This window comes from Agelaius phoeniceus, chromosome 4 (assembly GCF_051311805.1).
Source record: "Agelaius phoeniceus isolate bAgePho1 chromosome 4, bAgePho1.hap1, whole genome shotgun sequence".
Taxonomy (NCBI): Eukaryota; Metazoa; Chordata; class Aves; order Passeriformes; family Icteridae; genus Agelaius; species Agelaius phoeniceus.
The window spans coordinates 73,080,495-73,103,952 of record NC_135268.1 but is presented as its reverse complement, the minus strand read 5'-3'; the positions used below and the strand labels follow the sequence as shown (position 1 = coordinate 73,103,952).

The following is a 23,458-nucleotide window of genomic DNA, read 5'->3' as shown; positions in this document are numbered from 1 at the left end:
TATTCATCCCCCTATTCTTTATCCCTCCCCCTCTCCCTATCCCTATTCCCATCCCTATCCCTTATCCCTGTTCCACTCCCTATCTCATACCCCTTATCCCTATCCCTGCCCCCATCTCTATCCCTTATCCCACTCCCGTTCCCATTCCCATTCCCATTCCCATTCCCATTCCCGTTCCCATTCCCGTTCCCATTCCCATTCCCGTTCCCGTTCCCGTTCCCATTCCCATTCCCATTCCCGTTCCCATTCTCATTCCCATTCCCTGCCCCCATCCCGGCTCCCGCGGTCCCGCCCCCGGCCGCTCCCTCCCGCTGTTTACAGCCAACACGGTGCCACCTGTGTCTCCGGTGCCACCTGTGTCGCCGGTGTCACCTGTGTCTCAGGTGTCACCTTTGCTGTCGGTGTCACCTTTGCCGCCGGTGTCGCGGGCGGGGCCGGGCCGGGGCTACAAAACCCGCGGCGCTGCCGTGTCCTGCCCGGCGGGACCGGGACCGTGACGGCGACAAGGACAGGGACAGGGACAGGGAAAGGGCCATGGCCGCCACCAAGGTGACAGCAGCGGCGACAGAGCTGGCGGCCGCCCGCGAGCACGGGCTGGCCGTGACCCGCGACTTCCACAGCAACCCCCGGCTGAGTGAGTGGGGGACACCTCGGGGACACCTCGGGGACACCGGGGGGACACCGGTGGGGAGCCCCGGGGAGGAGAAGGACATCACTCTGTCCCCGAGCAGTGGTGGCAGGGACCAGGGGGTGACACCGGGCAGGAGTGCGTGGGTGACACTGGAGCAGGTACAGGGACAGGCGGGTGGCACTGCGGCAGGCAGGGGTGACAGGGACAGGCGGGTGGCACTGGGGCAGGCAGGGGTGACAGGGATGGGTGAGTGACACCGGGTTAGAAAGGGACAGAAGGGTGTCACTGAGACAGGCAGGGGTGACAGGGATGGGTGGGTGGCACTGGGACAGGCAGGGGTGACAGGGATGGGTGGGTGACACCGGGTTAGAAAGGGACAGAGGGGTGGCACTGGGACAGGCAGGGGTGACAGGGACGGGCGGGTGACACTGGGACCGGCAGGGATGGCAGGGATGGATGGGCAGGTGACACTGGCTCAGGAGGGGACAGCTGGGTGGCACTGCGACAGGCAGGGTGGCACAGGGGCCACGTGTGTCTCTCGGGGGGACAGGGGGACACTGTGGGGCTGCGGGGGTGTCCCCTCCTGGGCACCGCATCCACAAGGACCGGAGAAAGTGTCCCCACCCTGGGGACACCTGTGACGCGCCGCGGTGACAACCGGAGCGCCCTTCCCGCTGTGTCCCCATCCCACGGCGACATCGGGACACCTGGCACCGTGCCAGCGCCACTCGGGTCTGGGCGATCCCCCCTGTCACCTTGTCCCCAAGCCCCCCCTGTCACCAAGGGCGTCCCTTGTGACCTTGGTGCCTTCGCTGCTGCCGGGGCCCTTCGGAAGCCACCTCGCTGCGATGTCCCCAACCGGGTGGCTCCGGTCCCTCCCGAGCCGAGCTGGCCCTGCCCGGCCACCCGCCGTGTTTGCTGTCAACAGCGGCCACCCGCGGGTGTCTCCTGCCCGTGTCGCCTGGCCGAGCGCCAGCCCTTGGCTCGGGTGTCACCCGCGTGTCCCTTTGCCAGGAAAAAACCGCCCCAGTTTCTTCCCGCTGCTCGCGTTTGTCCCCTCGGGGGACGCGCTTGTCCCCTCCCTGTGCCCAGCCCGGCACCGCCACCCAGGCGGGGACAAAGTCCTGTCCCCGGTGTGTCCCTGTCACCCAGGTGGGCAGCTGGGACAGGCGGGTCCCAAAATGTTCTGGGATGTGACAGCGGAGGTGGCAGGAAGGACAGAGGGGGGTGGCACAGATGGCGGGGGGGGACCTGGCGGTGACATTCGGAGGGGTGGTGACATCCCTGAATATGGGGCAGGGGCAGCGTGGGGCTGTGGGCGCCTGAGCTCAAGGGGGTGCGGGGTTCCCCCAGTTCGGGGTCCCAGTTTGGAGTCCCAGTTCTGGGTCCCAATTCTGGGTCCCAGTTTGGGGTCCCAGTTTATGTTCCTGGTTTAGGGTCCCGGTTTAGGGTCCCAGTTTGGGGTCCCAGCTTGAGGTCCCAGTTTGGGGTCCCATTTTGGGATCCCAGTTTAGGGTCCTGGTTTGGAGTCCTAGCTTGCCATCCCAGCTTGGGGTCCCAGTTTGGGGTCCCAGTGTGGCACTGGGAACAGGGCTGGTGTTGCTGTCCCCAGCTACAGCCCAGTGCCTGGAACTGGGAGAACTGGGATGGGCAGGGATGGATGGATGATGGATGGATGGATGGATGGATGATGGATGGATGGATGGATGGATGGATGATGGATGGATGGATGGATGGATGGATGGATGATGGATGATGGATGGATGGATGGATGATGGATGGATGGATGGATGGATGGATGGATGGATGGATGGATGGATGGATGGATGATGGATGGATGGATGGATGATGGATGGATGGATGATGGATGGATGGATGGATGGATGATGGATGGATGGATGGATGGATGGATGGATGATGGATGATGGATGGATGGATGGATGATGGATGGATGGATGGATGGATGGATGGATCCATGGTTGGATGGATGGATGGATGGATGGATCCATGGTTGGATGGATGATGGATGGATGGATCCATGGTTGGACGGACAGATGGACAGAGCAGGAGGCAGCACACCCAATTTGTGCCCCGCAGCCGCAGCCCAGCAGTGATTTTGGTGGGACGCTGCCACATCCCAGCTGTCCCCACCATCCCTGACACCTCTCCTGCTCCAGGCACGGTGTGGTCCCTTTGGGATCTGTCCCTGGTGCCGTTTGGGACACGGGCAGGAGCAGAGGAGGATCCAGGGACACTCCCAGCCCTGGGCCACCCTGTCCTGGGGGGCTGTGACCCCACTGCCCCACAACAACCCCCACCCTTCATATCCCACATCCTTTAGGATCCCTCCCCTCTCCCCCTCTCCTCCCTCTCTGATTTTCTTTCCACCAGCAAAACCCACAGCGAGACACGATTGAATTTCCCTCTCTTTTTTTTCCTCTTTTTTTTTTTTCCCCTTTTTTTTTCTTTTTTTTTTTTTTTTTTTTCCCTCGCTGGCTTCACGCTTGGCTGGGGCCGCCTTTTCTGGGGCTGCCCCCACATGACAGTGCAGGTGTGTCTGGGAACCCGCGGCCGCCGGGCCCTAATTAGTGGCATAGAGTGTGACCCCCCGCCGGGCTTTTCACGGCCCCTGCCAGCCCCGGGCCAGCCCCGCGGGGTTGACAGCGCGGCACAAAGTGACACATGGCACAATGGGCAGGTCCGGGAGGCGACCAGGGCCGGCCGGGATTGGGGGAAGCGGTCACTTAGGGATTGTCGGAAAAGTCCCAGGGTGGGCTCGGGGCTGAGAGGGACTGGGAGGAGGAGTTGGAGGAGGAAACGGAGGAGTGGTGGGTTTGTGGGGTGGGTTCTGGAAATCGGGCATTCCTGGGGGCGTAAAGTCCCGGATTTTGGGTTGGGAGGGAGTTTAAATCCCACCCAGTGCCACCCTCAGGGACACCTCCCACTGTCCCAGGTGCTCCCGGCCCTGTCCCCTGGACACTGCCAGGGATGGGGGATGCACCCAGCCCCATCCAGAGCCTGTGCCCGGCAGCCTCTGCCCCTCCCTGCCCCTGCCAGGGGTGCCAGGGGTGCCAGGGGTGGGGTCCCCCCTCTGTGCCCTGGGGGACACCGGGGACCCTCCCTGTGCCCCAGGGGGGCTCAGGACCAGCTCTGGAGCTGCTGGGGCAGCCCTGCACCCACAGCTTTGCTCTGGGACTGAGCACCTGGGGCATTTGGGGGCTGTTGATCCCTCCTGCTTCCCATCTCTGCTCCAGGTGTCCCCATCCCTGCCCAGCTCTGGAATTTGGGGCAGGGGTTGAGCATCACTCACCCCACACCCAGCCCAGAGGATGAGGTGACAAAAAAGGGGAATGGCTTCCCACTGGAAAAGGGGAGATTTGGGTGGGATTTTGGGAAGGAATTCCTGGCTGGGATGGCATTCCCAGATTTGCTGTGGCTGCCCCTGAATCCTTGGAAGCGCCCAAGGCCAGGCTGGATGGACTCGGATCCACCTGAGCTGGCGGAACGGGACAGCCCTTAAGCTCCATTCCCCGACCCCAGGCTCCCCATCGGAGGTGGCAGCGAGCCCCCGGCGCACTTTGCAGCCGAGCCCTACGTGCCGGGGGGCCGGGAGGGGCGGCGGGGGCTGCGGAGGGCAGGGCGGGCGAGCGGGAGCAATTAGCGGCGGGTGGAGCCGGCTCGGGTCCCCTTTGTCACCGGGGGCCGCGGTCCCCCCCGCGCGGGCAGCAGTGCGTGAGTGTCAGCGCTGACGGAGATCGCATGTGACAGCAGCTGTGAATTTGGGGCTGGGGGTGTGGAAAGGCCAGGTTGAAAGACTTTGCTGCCCCCTCGGCCCCTCGCCCCCCGCCCCCCGGCCGTGCCCCCGGCCGGCGGCCACGGCCCACCCAGCCCGCGGCTGCTGCGGCTGCGGCTTCATTATCGCTGCTGGGGCTTTCCGGTGCTCCCCCTGCGCTTCTCGGCCCTCCTCCTCCTCTTCTTGCTCTTCCTCTCCTTCTGTTCCTTCTCCTCTTCTTGTTCTTCTCTCCTCTTCCTCCTCCTTCTCTTCTTCTTCTTCTTCTTCTTCTTCTTCTTCCTCTTCTTCTTCTTCTTCTTCTTCTTCTTCTTCTTCTTCTTCTTCTTCTTCTTCTTCTTCTTCTTCTTCTTCTTCTTCTTCTTCTTCTTCTCCTCCTCCTCCTTCTCTTCCTTCTTCCTTCTCCTCTTCTTGTTCTTCTTTTCGTCCTCCTCCTCTTCCTCCTCTTCTTCCTCTTCCTCTTCCTCCTCTTCTTCTTGTTATTCTCCTTCTCCTCCTCCTCTTCTCTTTCTCCTCCTCCTCTTCTTCTTCTCCTACTCCTCCCTGTCCTCATCCTCTTCTTCTTCTTTTCCTCCTCCTCTTCTTCTTCATCCTTTCCTTTCTCCTCTTTCTTCTCCTCCTCTTCTTCCTCGTCCTTCCCTTCCTCCTCCTCTTTTTTCTTCTTCTTCTTCTCTTTCTCATCCTTCTTCACATCTTCCACCTCTTCCTCCTCCCACATCTTCTTCGTCTTTTTCTCCTCTTCCTCCACTTCTTCTTCTCTTTCATGTCCTTCTCCTTCTCCTCCTCTTCCTCTTCTTCCTCTTCTTTTTCTTCTTCATCTTCCCCTTCTTCCTCTTCTCCTGTGCCTTCTCTTCTTCTTCTTCTTCTTCTTCTTCTTCTTCTTCTTCTTCTTCTTCTTCTTCTTCTCTTTCTCATCCTTCTTCCTCTCTTCCACCTCTTCCTCCTCCCACGTCTTCTTCTTCTATTTCTCCTCTTCCTCCTCGTTCTTCTTCTTTTCCTTCTTTTCAATTTTCTCCTCCTCCTCCTCGTCTCTCCCCACGCCGATCCCTTCCCAGGCTGTCCCGCGGCGTTGCTGTCGTCATTTCCCACTCTGTCCTGACAGAACATTCCAGAGCCTGGCAGGGATGAGGGGCTGGAATGACCCCTGGAATGTCCAAGGCCAGGCTGGACACCGGGCTTGGAGCAGCCTGGGGTGGTGGGAGGGGTCCCTGGATGGAACCGGGTGGGATTTGAGGCCCCTCCCAACCCAAACCAGTCCAGGATTCCTGGATGTCCAGAGGTCCCTGCCCATGGATGGATGGATGGATGGATGGATGGATGGATGGATGGATGATGGATGGATGATGGATGGATGATGGATGGATGGATGATGGATGGATGGATGATGGATGGATGGATGGATGGATGATGGATGGATGGATGGATGGATGGATGGATGGATGGATGGATGGATGGATGGATGATGGATGGATGATGGATGGATGGATGGATGATGGATGGATGGATGATGGATGATGGATGATGGATGGATGATGGATGGATGATGGATGGATGGATGGATGGATGGATGGATGGATGGATGGATGGATGGATGGATGGATGATGGATGGATGATGGATGGATGGATGATGGATGGATGGATGGATGATGGATGGATGATGGATGGATGATGGATGGATGGATGGATGATGGATGGATGGATGGATGGATGGATGGATGGATGATGGATGATGGATGGATGATGGATGGATGGATGGATGATGGATGGATGGATGATGGATGGATGGATGGATGATGGATGGATGGATGGATGGATGATGGATGGATGGATGGATGGATGGATGGATGGATGGATGGATGATGGATGGATGGATGGATGATGGATGATGGATGGATGGATGGATGGAAGGATGATGGATGGATGGGACAATGGATGATGGATGGACAGACGGATGGACAGATGGATGGATTAAGGACGGATTTCCATACCACCCAAGAGCTCAGCCAATGATCCGATGTCACCCCCGGTGACACCAGCGCCGCCAGAGGCTCCCACATTCCCGGTGGGAAGAGCCATCCCGGTGGGGCCAGAGGGCAGCCAGGAACGTCCCCAAGGGGGTGGCAGCCACCGGGACCTCACTGGTCACCCCCGTGGCAGGACAAGTGACACTCCCAGTGTCCCTGTGCCACGGTGGTGGCTTTGGGGCTGCTGGAAATAAAAATCCCAGAAACTCCAGCCGGGGGAAGGGAAGCAGGAACGGGAATAAAAGGCCGGATGGTCACTTTGGGAATAAAGGGGACAAAAGGCGGGGAGGGGGCTCCCAGTGTGCCGGCCCCTCCGGAGCCTGAATGGGCGAGCAGCAGGAGCCGGCCCTAATTGGGGAAGGGCAGAGAAGGCTAATTAGCTAATTAGCTCCTGCTGTGGGGCTGGGAGCACCTCGTGGGGCTCAGCAAGGCCAAGGGCGGGAGGAGCTGGGATGGGGCACAAATCCAACTGGAGGGGAAAGGATTGGGGGCAGCCCTGGGAGAAGATGGAGTTGGGAAAGGTGGGAATTCCATCCCTGTGCTCTGTATCCCACCTGCAGAGCTGCTCCAGCTCCTGGATCCCAAATTCAAGAGAGTGTGGAGCTGCTGGAGCAAATCCAGAGCAGATTCCAGAGCTGTTTCCAGGGCTGGAGCCCTTCTGCTCTGGAGCCAGGCTGGGAGAGCTGGGAATGCTCCCCTGGAGAAGGGAAAAATCCAGGGAATCCTCAGAGTCCCTGCAGGGGTTGCAGGAGAGCTGCAGAGGGGCTGGGGACAAGGCCTGCAGGGACAGGAGCCAGGGAATGGCTCCCACTGGGAAAGGGGAGATTGGCCTGGGATCTTGGCAAGGAATTCCTGCCTGGGCTGGAATTCCCAATTTGCTGGGGCTGCCCCTGGATCCCTGGCAGTGCCCAAGGCCAGGTTGGACACTGGGGTCTGGTCCACCTGGGACAGTGGAAGGTGCCAGAGGTGGAAATCCTGGGCTTTAAGGAATTCCCAACCCAAACCAGTCTGGAATTCCATGATCCCATTGCTGGGATATCCGGGATCGCTGGCACTGCCCTGGCTGAGGGCAGGGGACACCGAGGGTCCCGTTGTGCCCCCGGGGTGACCCCACAGTGCCCCGTGGGGCTGTGCCTGGGGGCTGGGCTGTGGCCGTGAGCTCCCTGGGGCTGTCCCCGCCGGGGGACAATGCCACCGTCAGCACGGGGACATCAGGGACCCCCGTCCCCGCGGGACGCCCCGCAGCTGGCCCGGCCTCTCCGATCCTATTAGGATCAGGTGGGAATGCCGGAGCCCGGTGTGGGAGCGGGGGCAGGGCATGAAAGGGCCCGGCGGGGTCAGCGGGGCCGGGGCAGCGCTCGGGGCTTTGACACTTCCTGCGAGGATCAAGGCGCGGCTTAGAGCCGGATCAGCTCCCCCGCACCTGCGCCCGCCGGGGGCCGATCCCAAACCCCGGAGATCCCAAACCCCGGCACTCCCGGGAGCCCATCCCAAACCCCGGAGATCCCAAACCCCGGCACTCCCGGGAGCCCATCCCAAACACCGGCATTCCCGAGAGCCCATCCCAAACCCCGGAGATCCCAAACCCCGGCACTCCCGGGAGCCCTTCCCAAACCCCGGAGATCCCAAACACCGGCATTCCCGAGAGCCCATCCCAAACCCCGGAGATCCCAAACCCCGGCACTCCCGAGAGCCGATCCCAAAGCCCGGAGATCCCAAATCCCGGTGTTCCCGAGAGCCGATCCCAAAGCCCGGCATTCTCAGGAGCCGATCTCAAACCCCATCGTTCCCGGGAATTGATCCTAAACCCGGTGTTCCCGGGAGCCGATCCCACTCCCGGCATTCCCGGGAACTGATCCTAAACGTGGTACTCCTGGGAGCTGATCCCAGTCCCCGGCACTCCCAGGTGCTGATCCTAAACCCGGCGTTCCCCAGAGCTGATCCCAATCCTGGCGTTCCCCGGAGCTGATCCCAATCCTGGCAGTCCCTGGAGCCGATCACAATCCTGACACTCCTGGGATCCAATCCCAATCCCAGAGCTGATCCCAAATCTGGCACTTCCGGGAGCAGATCCCAGTCCCAGGGTTCCCGGGAGCAGATCCCAGTCCCGCCGTTCCCAGGATCCCATCCCTATCCCAGAATCCCCGGGATCCGATCACAATCCCGGAATTTCCCAGGATCCCATCTCAGTCCTGGGATCCCATTCCAACCCTGGCATTCCCGGGGATCCCATCCCAATCCCGAAATTCCCTGGATCTGTTGCCTCTCCCTGTGTTCCTGCCCAGTTTCACCCCTGTTTGTCACCCTTGTCCCCTGTCCGCCTTTGTCACCGCCTGTCCCGGGGTTGTCCCCGTGGGGTCACACCCTCCTTTCCCCACCCCAATGTCACCCCCGTGGTGTCCCCAGGGCCACCAGGATCCCCCCAGCGCCGAGGGGACTTTGGGAAGTGTCCCCACATCCCACAGGGCCAGTCAGGATCCTCGGGCAAGGCGTGACTGGGAGGGGACAAGGGGACACTTCCCTGCTGGCCCTGCTGGCATTCCCAGCGGTGACATCCCCGCCGGGCACTTGGGGACACCTCCGGAAGGTGACACAACCCCCGAGTACCGTGTCACCACTGAGTGACATTTCCTGCAGGACAGAGCGTCCAGTGGGGCCACCGCCGGTCACTCGGGGTGTCACCGGCACAGGGAAAGGGACACAGAGAGGGACAGGACGTGGGGGTGGCACTGCCCGGGTGGCCCCGTGGCCCTGGGCACTGACGGTGTCCCCTCCCCCAGCCTACAGGACAGTGTGCGGTGTCAACGGGCCCCTGGTGGTGCTGGACAACGTCAAGGTAGGGCCCTGGGGTGACATGGGGACAGCTTGGCGGTGGCACCTGCGACTGCCTGGGGACCCCCGTGCTGAGGGTGCAATGGGGGGAGTGTGTCCCCTGTCACCTGTCCCCAGTCCCCTGTCACCTGTCCCCTGGGCTGTCCCCTGTCCCCTCTTCATCTCTTGTCCCCTGGGCTGTCCCCTTTCCCTGGGCCATCTCTCCTGTCCCTTGTCCCCTTGGCTGTCCCCTGGGCTGTCCCCTCCTCTCCGGGGTCCGAGCTCCCTCCTCTGGACGCGCTCGGCAGCAGAGCCCTGTCCCCGCCTGCACGCACGGGTGGCGTGTCCCCGTGTCCCCGTGTCCCCATGTCCCAGTGTCCCCGTGTCCCCGTGTCCCCATGTCCCGGTGACCCCGTGTCCCCATGTCCCGGTGTCCCAGTGTCCCCATGTCCCCTTGCGGTTGGTGTGTGCGCCGACACGAGGGACACGGGGGACACTGGGGACATTCCGTGGGACGTGTGTGCGCTCAGTCCGGGCACCTTGTCCCCCGTGTCCCCCGTGTCCCTGCCCGAGCTCAGCCCGTGTCCCCTGTGTCCTTGTGCCCTGTCCCCGTGTCCCTGACCAAGCTCTGGCTCCTGTCCCTGTGTCCTGTGCACCTGCCTGAGTTCTGTCCCCTGTCCCCCTGCCCAGCTCTGTCCTCTGTCCCTCGTCACCTGTCCCCCATCCCTGTCCCTTTTCCCAGCTCTGTCCCTTGTTCCCTGTCCCTTGTCCCCCATCTCCTGTCCCCTTTTCCCAGCTCTGTCCCCTGTCCCTTGTCCCCTGTCCCCCAACCCCTGTCCCCTTCCCCAGCTCCATCCCTTGTCCCCTGTCCCTTGTGCCCTTTCCCAGCTCTGTTCCTCGTCCCCCATCCCCTGTCCCCTTTCCCAGCTCTGTCCCCTGTCCCTTGTCCCCTGTCCCCCAACCCCTGTCCCCTTCCCCAGCTCCATCCCTTGTCCCCTGCTGTCCCTTGTCCCCTGTCCCTTGTGCCCTTTCCCAGCTCTGTTCCTCGTCCCCCATCCCCTGTCCCCTTCCCCAGCTCTGTCCCCTGTCCCTTGTCCCCTGTCCCTTGTCCCCTGTCCCCTTCCCCAGCTCCATCCCTTGTCCCCTGCTGTCCCTTGTCCCCTGTCCCTTGTGCCCTTTCCCAGCTCTGTTCCTCATCCCCCATCCCCTGTCCCCTTCCCCAGCTCTGTCCCTTGTCCCCCGTCCCAGCCCCATCTCCCGCAGGGACCCTTCTCTGAGCGGGGCCACTCCACAACCGCCGTGTCCCCTCGCTGTCACCCTCCCTGTCCCTTGTCCCGCTCTCCTGGCTGGGCTGAGGCCACCCGGGTGACACCCAGAGGGTTTTGTCACCCGGCGTCGCATTTCCACGGCCCCTGTAATTTATTAATTAATCAGCTCAATCAAAGGAGGAGGAGGAGGAGGAGAGCCCTGAGCGTGCTGGGCAGCAGCGACATCGGCCATTGTCCCCGGAGCAGGACGTGTCCCCTCTACACAAACGTCCCCTCCGCGTGCCCCGCAGTGTCCCCATGAGTGCCACTCGTGCCTCATGGGGACACCTCTGCCTTGGAGGCGGTGGCAGCCTGGTGGTGGCAGCCTGGTGGTGGCAGCCTGGTGGCTCTGGCTGTGGCAGCGTTTGCTGTCACCTCCTCGGGAGTGGAAAATCCCCTCGACATCGGGGAAACTGAGGCACGGAGCGGTGCCACAGCCCAGGGGCCGCTCCGGGATGGGACAGTGACAGGCACAGGCAGCGCCACCTCCTGCCACCTCTTTGCCACCCGGTGTCCCCTCCCGCTCAAGAGTTTGGTGGCTTCAGGACCAAAGGAAGGGAAACTGAGGCAGCACCAGCGGAGCAGGCGGGGCTGGGGTGACAGGGGCGGGCTGAGGGGACAGAGGGGACACCGCCACCCCGTTTGCCAGTGTCGCTGTCCCCACAGTTCGCCCAGTACGCCGAGATCGTGAACTTCACCCTGCCCAACGGCACCACCCGCAGCGGGCAGGTGCTGGAGGTGATGGGAGCCAAGGCCATCGTGCAGGTGAGCGCGGGGACACGGCGACACCGCGGGGACACGGCGACACCGCGGGGACACGGCGACAGCGCCGCACTGCGACAGGCGGGGGCCACGCGGGCCAGGGCTCTGTCTCTGTCCCGGGTCTCTGTCCTTGTCTCGGGTCCCTGTCCCGGAGCTTTGTCCCGGGGTTCTGTCCCTGTCCCGAGTCCCTGTCCCAAGGCTCTGTCCCTGTCCCGGGTCGCTGTCCCGGGTCCCTATCCCAGAACTCTGTTCCTGTCCCGGGTCCCTGTCCCGGGCTCTGTCCCTGTCCCGGGTCCCTGTCCCAGAGCTCCGTCCCTGTCCCGGGCTCTGTCCTGGGTCCCTGTCCCGGAGCTCTGTCCCTGTCCCGGGTCCCTGTCCCAAGGCTCTGTCCCTGTCCCAGGGCTCTGTCCCGTGGCTCTGTCCCCCTCCAGTGGTGGCTGTCGGGCTCGTGTCCCTGTGCTCTTTAGAGGCGGGACCGATGTTCTGGGATGGCCAGGAATGTCCTGGGATGGGCAATGTCCTAGGACTGGTGACAGTGTCCTTGGACAGATAGCGGGGTCCTGTGATGGACAGTGTCCTGGGACAAATGTCCTGGGACAGGGGACAGTGTCCAGGGGTGTCCAGGGGTGTCATTGGATGGCCAGGGGTGTCCTGGGACAGGGGACAGTGTCCTTGGATGGCCAGGGGTGTCCTGGGACAGGGGACAGCGTCCAGGGGTGTCCTTGGATGGCCAGGGGTGTCCTGGGACAGGCCGTGTCCCCTCCCTCACCCCACAACCCCACACTGACCCCCCCTCCATCCCAGGACTGCGCTGTCACCACCCCCTAAAGCCACCAACCCTGGGACAGCCCGGCCATTGTCCCCAAAGCCACCAGCACTGGGACCGCAGTGGCTGCTGGGCTGTCCCCAAAGCCACCAGACCTGGGACACCAGTGGCCATCGGGGTGTCCCCAAAGCCACCAGACCTGGGACAGCGAGGCCATTGTCCCCAAAGCCACCAGCCCTGAGACAGCAGGGACCACCGGGATGTCCCCAGTGCCACCAGCCCTGGCTGGGGTGTCCCCAAAGCCACCAGACCTGGGACACCAGCAGCCACTGGGGTGTCCCCAAAGCCACCAGCCCTGGGACAGCGAAGCCATTGTCCCAAAGCCACCAGACCTGACTGGGATGTCCCCAAAGCCACCAGACCTGGCTGGGGTGTCCCAAAAGCCACAAACCCTGGGACAGCAGAGACCACCGGGGTGTCCCCAAAGCCACCAGCCCCGGGACAGCAGGGACCATCGGGGTGTCCCCAAAGCCACCAGCCCCGGGACAGCGTTGGTTCCCGGGTGTCCCCAGAGCCACCAGCCCCGGGACAGCGTTGGTTCCCGGGTGTCCCCAAAGCCACCAGCCCCGGGACAGCGTTGGTTCCCGGGTGACCCCAGAGCCACCAGCCCCGGGACAGCGTTGGTTCCTGGGTGTCCCCAATGCCACCAGCCCCGGGACAGCGTTGGTTCCCGGGTGTCCCCAGAGCCGCGAGCCCCGGGGCTGTTTGGGGTCAAACCCCCCCTGATTAGCCCGGATCCCCCCCAGGTGGCCCCGCGGGGCTCGGCTCGGGGGGGCCGCGCAGCTGCCCCAAAATCGCGGCTCTGATGCCACCTGCGCCTCGGGGATGCCCTTTTAATCCTATTAGGGAGTCAGGCTCGGGCAGGGGGAAAAAAAGGGAGGAAAAAGGGATAAAAGGAAGGGGGAAAAAAGAGAGAAAAGGGGATTTTTGCAGCCTCAGCGTTGTTGGGGGTGACCCGCAGCCACCTGGGGGGCTCCGAGTGTCACCTGTCACCGTCCCCGGCTCCCCCTGCTCCCAGGGGCCACCCGGCTCTAATTAAAGCGGCGAGCCGGGGGTTAATTAACGCAAATGATGCCAAATATTATCCGGATCAAAAAGGCTTTTCCCGCGGGTGCGGCATTCGCCGCCCACCCCAAAAAAATCCCCCCAAAGCCCCTCAAGAAGGGGTTTTTAACCCCAAACTTTGTCCCCTCTTTTATGTCCCTTCCCGGGGAGGGTTGGGGTGAGCGCGGGTCACATCACGCCCCCCAAAGCCTTAATTAATCCTGGTTAATTGCCCTCGGCGGACACCCCGCAGGTGTTTGAGGGCACATCGGGCATCGATGCCAAGGCGACAACGTGCGAGTTCACGGGGGACATCCTGCGCACGCCGGTGTCCGAGGACATGCTGGGTGAGCGCGGGCACGGCTGGCACCGAAATCCGGGGGGGTTCGGGGCTTTGGGGTTCAGCTCCGGGGCCGAGAACGTCCCTGGGTCACCTCCGAGCTGTGACAGCCACCTAGGACAGGCCGGGACCCGTCCCCATGTCCCCATGTCCCCATGTCCCCATCACCCTGTCCCCGCGTCCTCTGTGCGCGGTGATCCCGCCTGGGATGGGGGGGAAAGGAGGCCAGGTGAGGGCACCGGGTTCCTGAAAGTGTCACCTCGTCCCTGGGGGTGTCACCCCACCCCTGGAAGTGTCACCCCACCGCTGGAAGTGTCTCCCTCTCCCAGTGTCACTGGGTCCCTGGCGGTGTCACCCCATCCCTGAAAACATCACCCTGTCCCTGGCGGTGCCACCGCATCCTTGGAGGTGTCACCCCGTCCCTGGAGGTGTCACCCCATCCCTGAAAGTGTCACCGCATGCCTGGCAGTGTCACCCCATCCCTATAAGTGTCACCCCATCCCTGAAAGCGTCCTTCTGTCCCTGGAGGTGCCACCCTGTCCCTGGCGGTGTCACTGCATCCCTGGAGGCGTCATCCCGTCCCTATAAGTGTCACCCTACCCCCGGAGGTGTCACCCGATCCCTGAAAGCATCACCCCGTCCCTGGCGGTGCCACCGCATCCTTGGAGGTGTGCCCCCATCTCTGCAAGTGTCACCCTGTCCCTGGCGGTGTCACCCCACCCCCGGCGGGTCACTTCATCCCTGAAAGCGTCATTCTGTCCCTGGAGGTGTCACCCCGTCCCTGGCAGTGTCACCCTATCCCTGGCATCCCTGCTAGTGTCACCCGATCCCTGAAAGCATCACCCCGTCCCTGGCGGTGTCACCGCATCCCTGAGAGTGTCGCCCCACCCCTGGCGGTGTCACCGCGTCCCTGGCGGTGTCCCAGCCCGGGCTGGCCAGCGTCTGAATCCACCTGGCACAGTGGAACGTGTCCCCATGTCCCCATGGCAGGGAGGTGACATCGACGCCATTTAAGGTCCCTTCCCCCCCAAAACCACTCTGGGATCCAGCTCTGAGCCCCCCCCGTCCCCTCATGTCCCCCGAGCCCCCCAGACCCCGCCGGGGTCACTCGGGGTCGGGCCGGGGGGTGGCCCTGTCCCTGCGCTGTCCCCTCACCCACGGGGGCCGCGTGTCCGCCGCGATCCCGTCCCGCTCCCGCAAAGGGCAGGGGGCGGTGTCACCTCCCCCCCCGTCCCGGTGTCGCCCCCCTGCCGCTCTCGGTGTCCCCCGGGAGTCGCCGCTGCCGTGGCCGCTGACCTTTCGTGCTCGGCGCTCGGCGCTGCCATCACCCTGATGCGCTGTGACACCGCCGCCGTGTCCCCGCACCGCCACCGCGTCCCGTGGGGCACAGGGGGGGCGGGGAGGGGACGGCAGCCACCGAGGCGAGGTCAGGGAACCGTGGCTTTGTGGCGATCGATGCCACCGCGGCTCCGAGACGGTCGATGAGGCTGAGAGGGAGCGGTGAGGCCGCGTCCCCTCCCTGGGGATGGTTTGGGGGGGGTTGGTGTCACCCCACTGAGCTGGGGACTGCAAGAGTGACTGGGGACATGGGGACACGGGGACAGAGTGATGGGGGTAATGGGGGTGATGGGGACATGGGGACAGGGTGATGGGGTGATGGGGACATGGGGACACAGGGACAGAGTGATGGGGGTGATGGGGACTGAGAGAGGGGAGTGACTGGGGACGTGGGGACACAGGGACAGGGTGATGGGGACATGGGGACATGGGGACAGAATGATGGGGACACAGGAATAGGGTGATGGGGATGTGGGGACACAGGGACAGAGTGATGGGGGTGATGGGGACACGGGGACAGGGTGATGGGGACATGGGGACACGGGGAAAGGGTGATAGGGGTGATGGGGACAGGGGGACACAGGAACAGCGTGATGGGAACATGGGGACACAGGGATGGGGGTGATGGGGACATGGGGACAGAATGATGGGGACACAGGAATAGGGTGATGGGGATGTGGGGACACAGTGATGGGGGTGATGGGGACATAGGGACAGGATGATGGGGACATGGGGACACAGGGACAGGGTATGGGGACATGGGGACAGAATGATGGGGACACAGGAATAGGGTGATGGGGATGTGGGGACACAGTGATGGGGGTGATGGGGACATAGGGACACAGGGACAGGATGATGGGGATGTGGGGACACAGTGATGGGGGTGATGGGGACATAGGGACACAGGGACAGGATGATGGGGATGTGGGGACACAGTGACAGGGTGATGGGGACATGGGGACACAGGGGCAGAGTGATGGGGGTGACTGGGGGCATGGGGTCATGGAAAGGATGCTGGGGACAAGGTCCTGTCCCCTGTGCCTTTATGGGGGTCTCAGGGTCATCCCCCTGCCTGGGAACACAAGGGGGAGGTGATGGAGGTGGCTGCGGGCATGGGGACACAGGGCTATGGGGGTGGCTGGGGACGTGGGGGGGGACATGGGGATCTTGTCCTCATGTGCCAGCACCTTCCTCCTGCCACAGGAGCTGCGGTGTCACCCAGCCCGCAGGTGACACTTCCTGCCCCACTGCCCCCCGGTGCCTGTGTCCCCTCTGGGGTGGGAGGCACATCCCGGGATCAGGTTGGGGACCATGTCCCAGGGCCATGGGACCAGCAGGTGCCACCCCCAGCTGGTGGCCTCAGGAGGGACAGTCCCCGTGTCCCCACAGGCCGCGTGTTCAACGGCTCCGCCAAACCCATCGACAGCGGCCCCCCGGTGATGGCCGAGGACTTCCTGGACATCAACGGTGACAGCAATGAGGGAATGCGGGAGGGGCTTGGGATGGGCTGGAACCGGGGGTGACAGCGTGGCCTGATGGTGTCACCGTGCCCTGTGGTGTCACCACATCCCTGCATCCATACATGGATCCATCCATCATCCATCCATCATCCATCCATCATCCATCCATCCATCATCCATCCATCATCCATCCATCCATCCATCATCCATCCATCATCCATCCATCATCCATCCATCCATCCATCCATCATCCATCCATCCATCATCCATCCATCCATCATCCATCCATCCATCATCCATCATCCATCCATCATCCATCCATCCATCCATCATCCATCCATCATCCATCATCCATCCATCCATCATCCATCCATCCATCCATCATCCATCCATCATCCATCCATCATCCATCCATCCATCATCCATCCATCCATCCATCCATCCATCCATCCATCATCCATCCATCCATCCATCCATCCATCCATCCATCATCCATCCATCATCCATCCATCCATCATCCATCCATCCATCCATCATCCATCATCCATCCATCCATCATCCATCCATCCATCCATCCATCCATCCATCCATCCATCCATCATCCATCCATCCATCATCCATCCATCCATCCATCCATCCATCATCCATCATCCATCCATCATCCATCATCCATCCATCATCCATCCATCATCCATCCATCCATCATCCATCCATCATCCATCCATCATCCATCCATCATCCATCCATCCATCCATCCATCCATCATCCATCCATCATCCATCCATCCATCCATCATCCATCCATCATCCATCCATCATCCATCCATCCATCCATCCATCCATCCATCATCCATCCATCCATCCATCCATCCATCCATCCATCATCCATCCATCCATCCATCCATCCATCCATCCATCATCCATCCATCATCCATCCATCCATCCATCCATCATCCATCCATCCATCCATCCATCCATCCATCATCCATCCATCATCCATCCATCATCCATCATCCATCCATCCATCCATCCATCCATCCATCCATCCATCATCCATCCATCCATCCATCCATCCATCCATCCATCATCCATCCATCCATCATCCATCCATCCATCCATCCATCCATCCATCATCCATCATCCATCCATCATCCATCATCCATCCATCATCCATCCATCCATCATCCATCATCCATCCATCCATCCATCATCCATCCATCCATCCATCCATCCATCCATCCATCATCCATCCATCCATCCATCCATCATCCATCCATCCATCATCCATCCCTCCATCCCCACCGCAGTGCTCCAGGAGGGTGTCCAGGCACTGGGATGGTTCCTGTCCCCCCCCAGAGTGCCTCCCTGCTCATCTCCAGAACTTCCTTCCCAATTTTCACCACCAACCAGGGCCATCCCTGCATCCTCCTCCCCCCCATCCCTGGAAGTATCCAAGGCCAGGCTGGACAGGGCTTGGAGCACCCCAGGATGGTGGGAATTGTCTCTGGGTGGGACTGGATGTGTTCAAGGCCCCACCCAACCCCTCCATTCCATGATCCAGGCCAGCCCATCAACCCCCACGGGCGGATCTATCCCGAGGAGATGATCCAGACCGGGATCTCTCCCATCGACGTCATGAACAGCATCGCCCGCGGACAGAAAATTCCCATCTTCTCTGCCGCCGGGCTGCCCCACAACGAGGTGGGATTGTGGGAGGAGGAAGATGGAGGGGTTGGGAAGGTCGAATTCCTGCTCCTGGAGTCGGGAAGCTGCCGTCAGCTCGTGCCTCAGTTTCCCTGTTGGCACAGCAATCCCTGTGCACTGTGCGGGAGGATCTGGGCTGGTTTAGGGCCCCTAAATCCAGGGATTGGGGAGCTCCAGACCCTTGTCATGTCCCCACGAGTGTGGGATGGAGTAGGAGGGATTGGAAATTCCAGAGGGGGATAGGATTGGGATTGGGACTGGGATTGGGTGAGATGGGGTGGGATGGGACGGGCTGGGATCCATGGGGTGGAATGGGATGGCATGGCATGGGATCCTTGGCATAGGATTGGGATTGGGATTGGGATGGGATCCATGGGATGGGATTGGGATAGGATCCATAGGGTGGGGTGGGATGTGATGGGAAGCATCCCTGACCAGTCAGAAGTGACCACGGGCAAGGCAGGGCACAGCAAGAGGGGGACACCCTGCTGGCCCCCGACCTGTGGGGCCATACCCCAGTCCCACGGGGGCCGTGGCCGCTCCGGGGTGTCCCTGCTGCCACCCCTGTCTCTGTCCCCTCCCGCAGATCGCAGCTCAGATCTGCCGCCAGGCCGGGCTGGTGAAGAAATCCAAGGATGTGGTGGATTTCCACGAGGACAACTTTGCCATTGTCTTCGCGGCCATGGGGGTGAGTCAGGACATCCCAGGTGACCCCAGAACCACCCTGTCCCTGTGTCCCCATGTCCCCACCCCCTGACCGCGTGTCCCGCAGGTGAACATGGAGACCGCGCGGTTCTTCAAGTCGGACTTTGAGCAGAACGGCTCCATGGAGAACGTCTGCCTCTTCCTCAACCTGGCCAACGACCCCACGTGAGGCACAGCCCTGCCTCCTCCTCCTCTTCCTCTCCTTCTCCCTCCTCCTCCTCTTTTTTCTCCCTTCCTCCCTCCCTTCCTTCCTCCCTTCCTCCCTTCCTTCCTCCCTCTCTCCCTCCCTCCCTTCCTTCCTTCCCTCTTCCCTCTCTCCCTTCCTTCCCTGGCACCCCAAACCTGCCCAGTGGGGGCTAATTAGCCAATTGTGCTAATTGGGGGTGTCCCACAGGATCGAGAGGATCATCACGCCGCGGCTGGCGCTGACCACGGCCGAGTTCCTGGCGTACCAGTGCGAGAAGCACGTGCTGGTCATCCTGACCGACATGAGCTCCTACGCCGAGGCCCTCAGAGAGGTCAGTGCAGGGTGGCCGCGGGGTCTGGGGGGCCCAGGGTGACAAGGACAACCCAGGGTTCTTGGGGTACCTGGGGGGCCCAGGGTGACAAGGACAGCTGGAGGTGTTTGGGGTTCTTGGGAGGTTTGGGGTGCTCAGGGTGACAAGGACAACCCAGGGTCCTTGGGGTGTTTGAGGCACCCAGGGTGACAAGGACAGCTGGGGGTGACAGGGTCTTCGGGGTACCTGGGGTGCTCAGGGTGACAAGGACAGCTGGAGGTGTTTGGGGTTCTTGGGGTGTTTGAGGTGCTCAGGGTGACAAGGGCAGCCCAGGGTTCTTGGGAGATTTGGGGTGCTCAGGCTGACAAGGACAGAAGGAGGTTACGGGGTCCTTGGAGAGTTTGGGGTGCTCAGGGTGACAAGGACATCTGGGGTTCCCAGGGTCCTTGGGGTGCTCAGGGTGACAAGGACAGCTGGGGGTGACAGGGTCCTTGGGGAGTTTGGGGTGACAAGGACAGCCCTGGATCCTTGGGGATTTGGGGTGCTCAGGGTGACAAGGACAGCTGGGGGTATTTGGGGTTCTTGGGAGGTTTGGGGAGCTCAGAATGACAAGGACAGCCCAGAGTTTTTGGGGTGTTTGGGGTGCTCAGCGTGACAAGGACATCTGGGGTTCCCAGGGTCCTTGGGGGGCTCAGGGTGACAAGGACAGCTGGGAGTGACAGGGTCTTTGGGGAGTTTGGGGTGACAAGAACAGCCTGGGGTCCTTGGGGAGTTTGGGGTGCTCAGGGTGACAAGGACAGCTGGGGGTATTTGGGGTGCTCAGGGTGACAAGGACAGCTGGAGGTGCTTGGGGTTCTTGGGAGGTTTGGGATGCTCAGAATGACAGAGCCCAGAGTTTTTGGGGTGTCCGGGGTGCTTGGGGTGCTCAGGATTCTCAGCACACCTGGGGTTTCCACGGTTCTTGGGGTGTTTGGGGTACCTGGGGTGCTCAGGGTGACAAGCACATCTGGGTTTCCCATGGGTTTTGGGGTGTTTGGAGGTTTTGAGGTCTCTGAGGTGTTTGGGGCACCCAGCACACCTGGGGTTTTTGGGGTGTCTGGGGTGCTCAGAATTCCCAGCACACCCGGATCTCCCAAGCTTCTTCAGTTTTTTGGGGCGTTTGGGGCACCCAGCACACCTGGGATTTTTGGGGTTGCCTGGGCTGCTCAGGACACTCATGTCCCTCGCGCCTCCCGTGGTTTTTGGGGTGTTTGGGATGCTCTGACCCCCCCAACCCCGCAGGTGTCAGCAGCCAGGGAGGAGGTGCCGGGCCGCCGCGGCTTCCCCGGCTACATGTACACGGACCTGGCCACCATCTACGAGCGCGCCGGGCGCGTGGAGGGCAGGAACGGCTCCATCACCCAGATCCCCATCCTCACCATGCCCAACGACGGTCAGCGGGACACGGAGGGGCCGGGAACACCGGGAGGGGCGGGAACACCGTGGGAGATCGGGATGTCCCCACTCCGGGGAATCGCAGGGTTGGGAAATCCCAAATTGTGCTGGTTTTACTCGGTTTTGGGAGCTCCTGGGGTGGTGAGGCTGCTGGGGTGATTTAGGGTCTGAGAGTTCCCCATGTCCCCAGCAACCCTTCAACATCTGCTGTTTGGGGTCCTTGGCTTCAAGATAAGAGGGTGACACCAAAACCCCCCCATGCCATCCCAACCACCCCATCCCCTCCCATTTGGGGTCACTCCAGGACAATGGGGTGACACCAAAACCCTCCCATTTGGAGTTCCCAGCTCCAGGACAAGGAGGTGACACTGAGACCCCTCTCTGCCATCCAAGCCACCCCATCCCCTCCCATTTGGGGTCACTCCAGGACAAGAGGGTGACACCAAAACCCTCCCATTTGGGGTCCCAAACTCCAGAACAATGGGGTGACACTGAGACCCCTCTGTGCCACCCCAACCACCCCCATCCCCTCCCATTTGGGGTCCCAGCTCCAGGACAAGGAGGTGACACCAAACCCCCCTGTATTGACCTCAGTGGGGTCTGTGCTGCCCCGGTGACCCCACAGATGTCACACAGCGTTGTCCCATGCCCAGCTGAGCTGCCAGCCCTGCTCTGGGGTCTCACAGCCCCTCTGTCCCCCCACCCCAGACATCACCCACCCCATCCCCGACCTGACCGGCTTCATCACTGAGGGCCAGATCTACGTGGACCGGCAGCTCCACAACCGCCAGGTTCGTTCCCAAACCCCTCCTCACCTCCAGGGATGGATCCAGGAGGGATCCAGGGATGGATCCAGCGCCCACTGGGGCTGGAAACCACCCGGGAACGCCGGGGGTAGGGGTGGGGTCCCCCAGGGCTGGCTGGACACTGGGGTCACTCCCACCCTACAGATTTACCCCCCCATCAACGTTCTGCCGTCCCTGTCCCGGCTGATGAAATCGGCCATCGGAGAGGGAATGACCAGGAAGGACCACGGGGACGTGTCCAACCAGCTGGTGAGGGCCTGGGGACACTCAGGGTGGGGCGTTTGTCACTTCAGGGCCCTCCTGTCCCCCTGCTTGGGAGGCTCAGGTGAGGCCCCACCCGTGGAGCTGCTCCCAGATCCCAAATTCAGGAGGGTTTGGAGCTGCTGGAGCAATTCCAGAGGAGGAGCTGCTCTGGAGCCAGGCTGGGAGAGCTGGGAATGTTCTCTTGGAAAAGGGAAGAGCTCAGAGCCCCAGGAATGGCCACAGGATTCCAGAGGAGAGCTCTGATTTTGGGATGATTCAGGATTGCATCCCACTGAGCTCCACAGGGTGTCCTAAATCCCAGATCTTCAGCTGCCTTTATTGGGATGGGGGGAGAATCCAGGGAAACACACAGGAATGCTGGGAATGCCCCAAATCCCTGGGAATGTTCAAGGCCAGGATGGATGGATGGATGGATGGATGGATGGATGGATGGATGGATGGATGGATGGATGGATGATGGATGGATGGATGATGGTTGGATGGAACAGAATTGGGATGGGAGGAATTGGGATGATTTGGGATGAGATGGAATTGGGATGAAACGGGGTGGGATAAAATGAGAAGGGAAGGAAATGCGATGGGATGGGATGGGATGGGATGGGATGGGATGGGATGGGATGGGATGGGATGGGATGGGATGGGATGGGATGGGATGGGATGGGATGGGATGGGAGGGTTGCTTCTCTGTCATGGAGGGACAGGACACAGAAGCAACCCCGGGTAGGGGAAGGTGTCCCTAAACATGGAATGGGGGTGGAATGGGATGGGATTTAAGGTCCTTCCAACTCAAACTATCCCAGAGTTCTGGAGCCAGGCTGGGAGAGCTGGGAATGCTCCCCTGGAGAAGGGAAAATTCCAGGGAATGCTCAGAGTGCCTGCAGGGGCTCCAGGAGAGCTGCAGAGGGGCTGGGGACAAGGCCTGCAGGGACAGGAGCCAGGGAATGGCTCCCACTGGGAAAGGGGAGATTGGGCTGGGATCTTGGCAAGGAATTCCTGCCTGGGCTGGAATTCCCAGATTTGCTGGGGCTGCCCCTGGATCCCTGGCAGTGCCCAAGGCCAGGTTGGGATGGATCTTTGAACCACTGGGATGGTGGGAGGTGTCCCTTGGTGTCCCCGGCCGGGCTGTGGGGTCCGTGCCCATCCCAATCCCTCGGTGGAATCCCTGGATCCCGCAGTACGCCTGCTACGCCATCGGGAAGGACGTGCAGGCCATGAAGGCCGTGGTGGGCGAGGAGGCCCTGTCCGCCGACGACCTCCTGTACCTGGAGTTCCTGCACAAGTTCGAGAAGCACTTCATCTCCCAGGGTGAGCCTCCAGCCCTAAACCGGGCATCTGGGACCCGGGAGAGCCCCTGCAGCAGCCCCAGATCCTCCACCCCGCTCGTCCCGGCAGGTCCCTACGAGAACCGGAGCATTTTCGAGTCGCTGGACATTGGCTGGCAGCTCCTGCGCATCTTCCCCAAGCAGCTCCTCAAGCGCATCCCCGAGAACATCCTGGCGGAGTTCTACCCCCGCGAGGCCAAGGCGCCCGAGCAGGGCACGGCCCTGTGACCCCAGACCCACACAAATCCCCCTTTTCCTGCAATCGGATCCCCCTTCCCTAAAATCTTTGGCAAAAAAATTTGTTATTATTGGTGAATAAACAACCGTGGTCACCAAACCTTTCCGTGCTCCAATGTTTCCTTCCATGGCCATGGAATTCCCACCCTGGGAATG

At 61.6% G+C, this 23,458-nt stretch overlaps 1 protein-coding gene across 1 annotated transcript; it reads left to right on the top strand.

Moving 5' to 3' along the window:
- The first annotated feature begins 534 nt into the window (after positions 1-534).
- On the top strand, positions 535-23,293 carry ATP6V1B1 (ATPase H+ transporting V1 subunit B1). The gene is made up of 14 exons (XM_054633870.2): positions 535-634; positions 9,227-9,282; positions 11,231-11,329; positions 13,450-13,543; positions 16,264-16,341; positions 17,895-18,034; positions 18,624-18,725; positions 18,810-18,907; positions 19,137-19,260; positions 20,521-20,671; positions 21,382-21,464; positions 21,624-21,728; positions 22,919-23,048; positions 23,136-23,293. The coding sequence occupies exons 1-14, from the start codon at positions 535-537 to the stop codon at positions 23,291-23,293; spliced, it is 1,518 nt and encodes a 505-aa protein (XP_054489845.2).
- Positions 23,294-23,458: the final 165 nt, after the last annotated feature.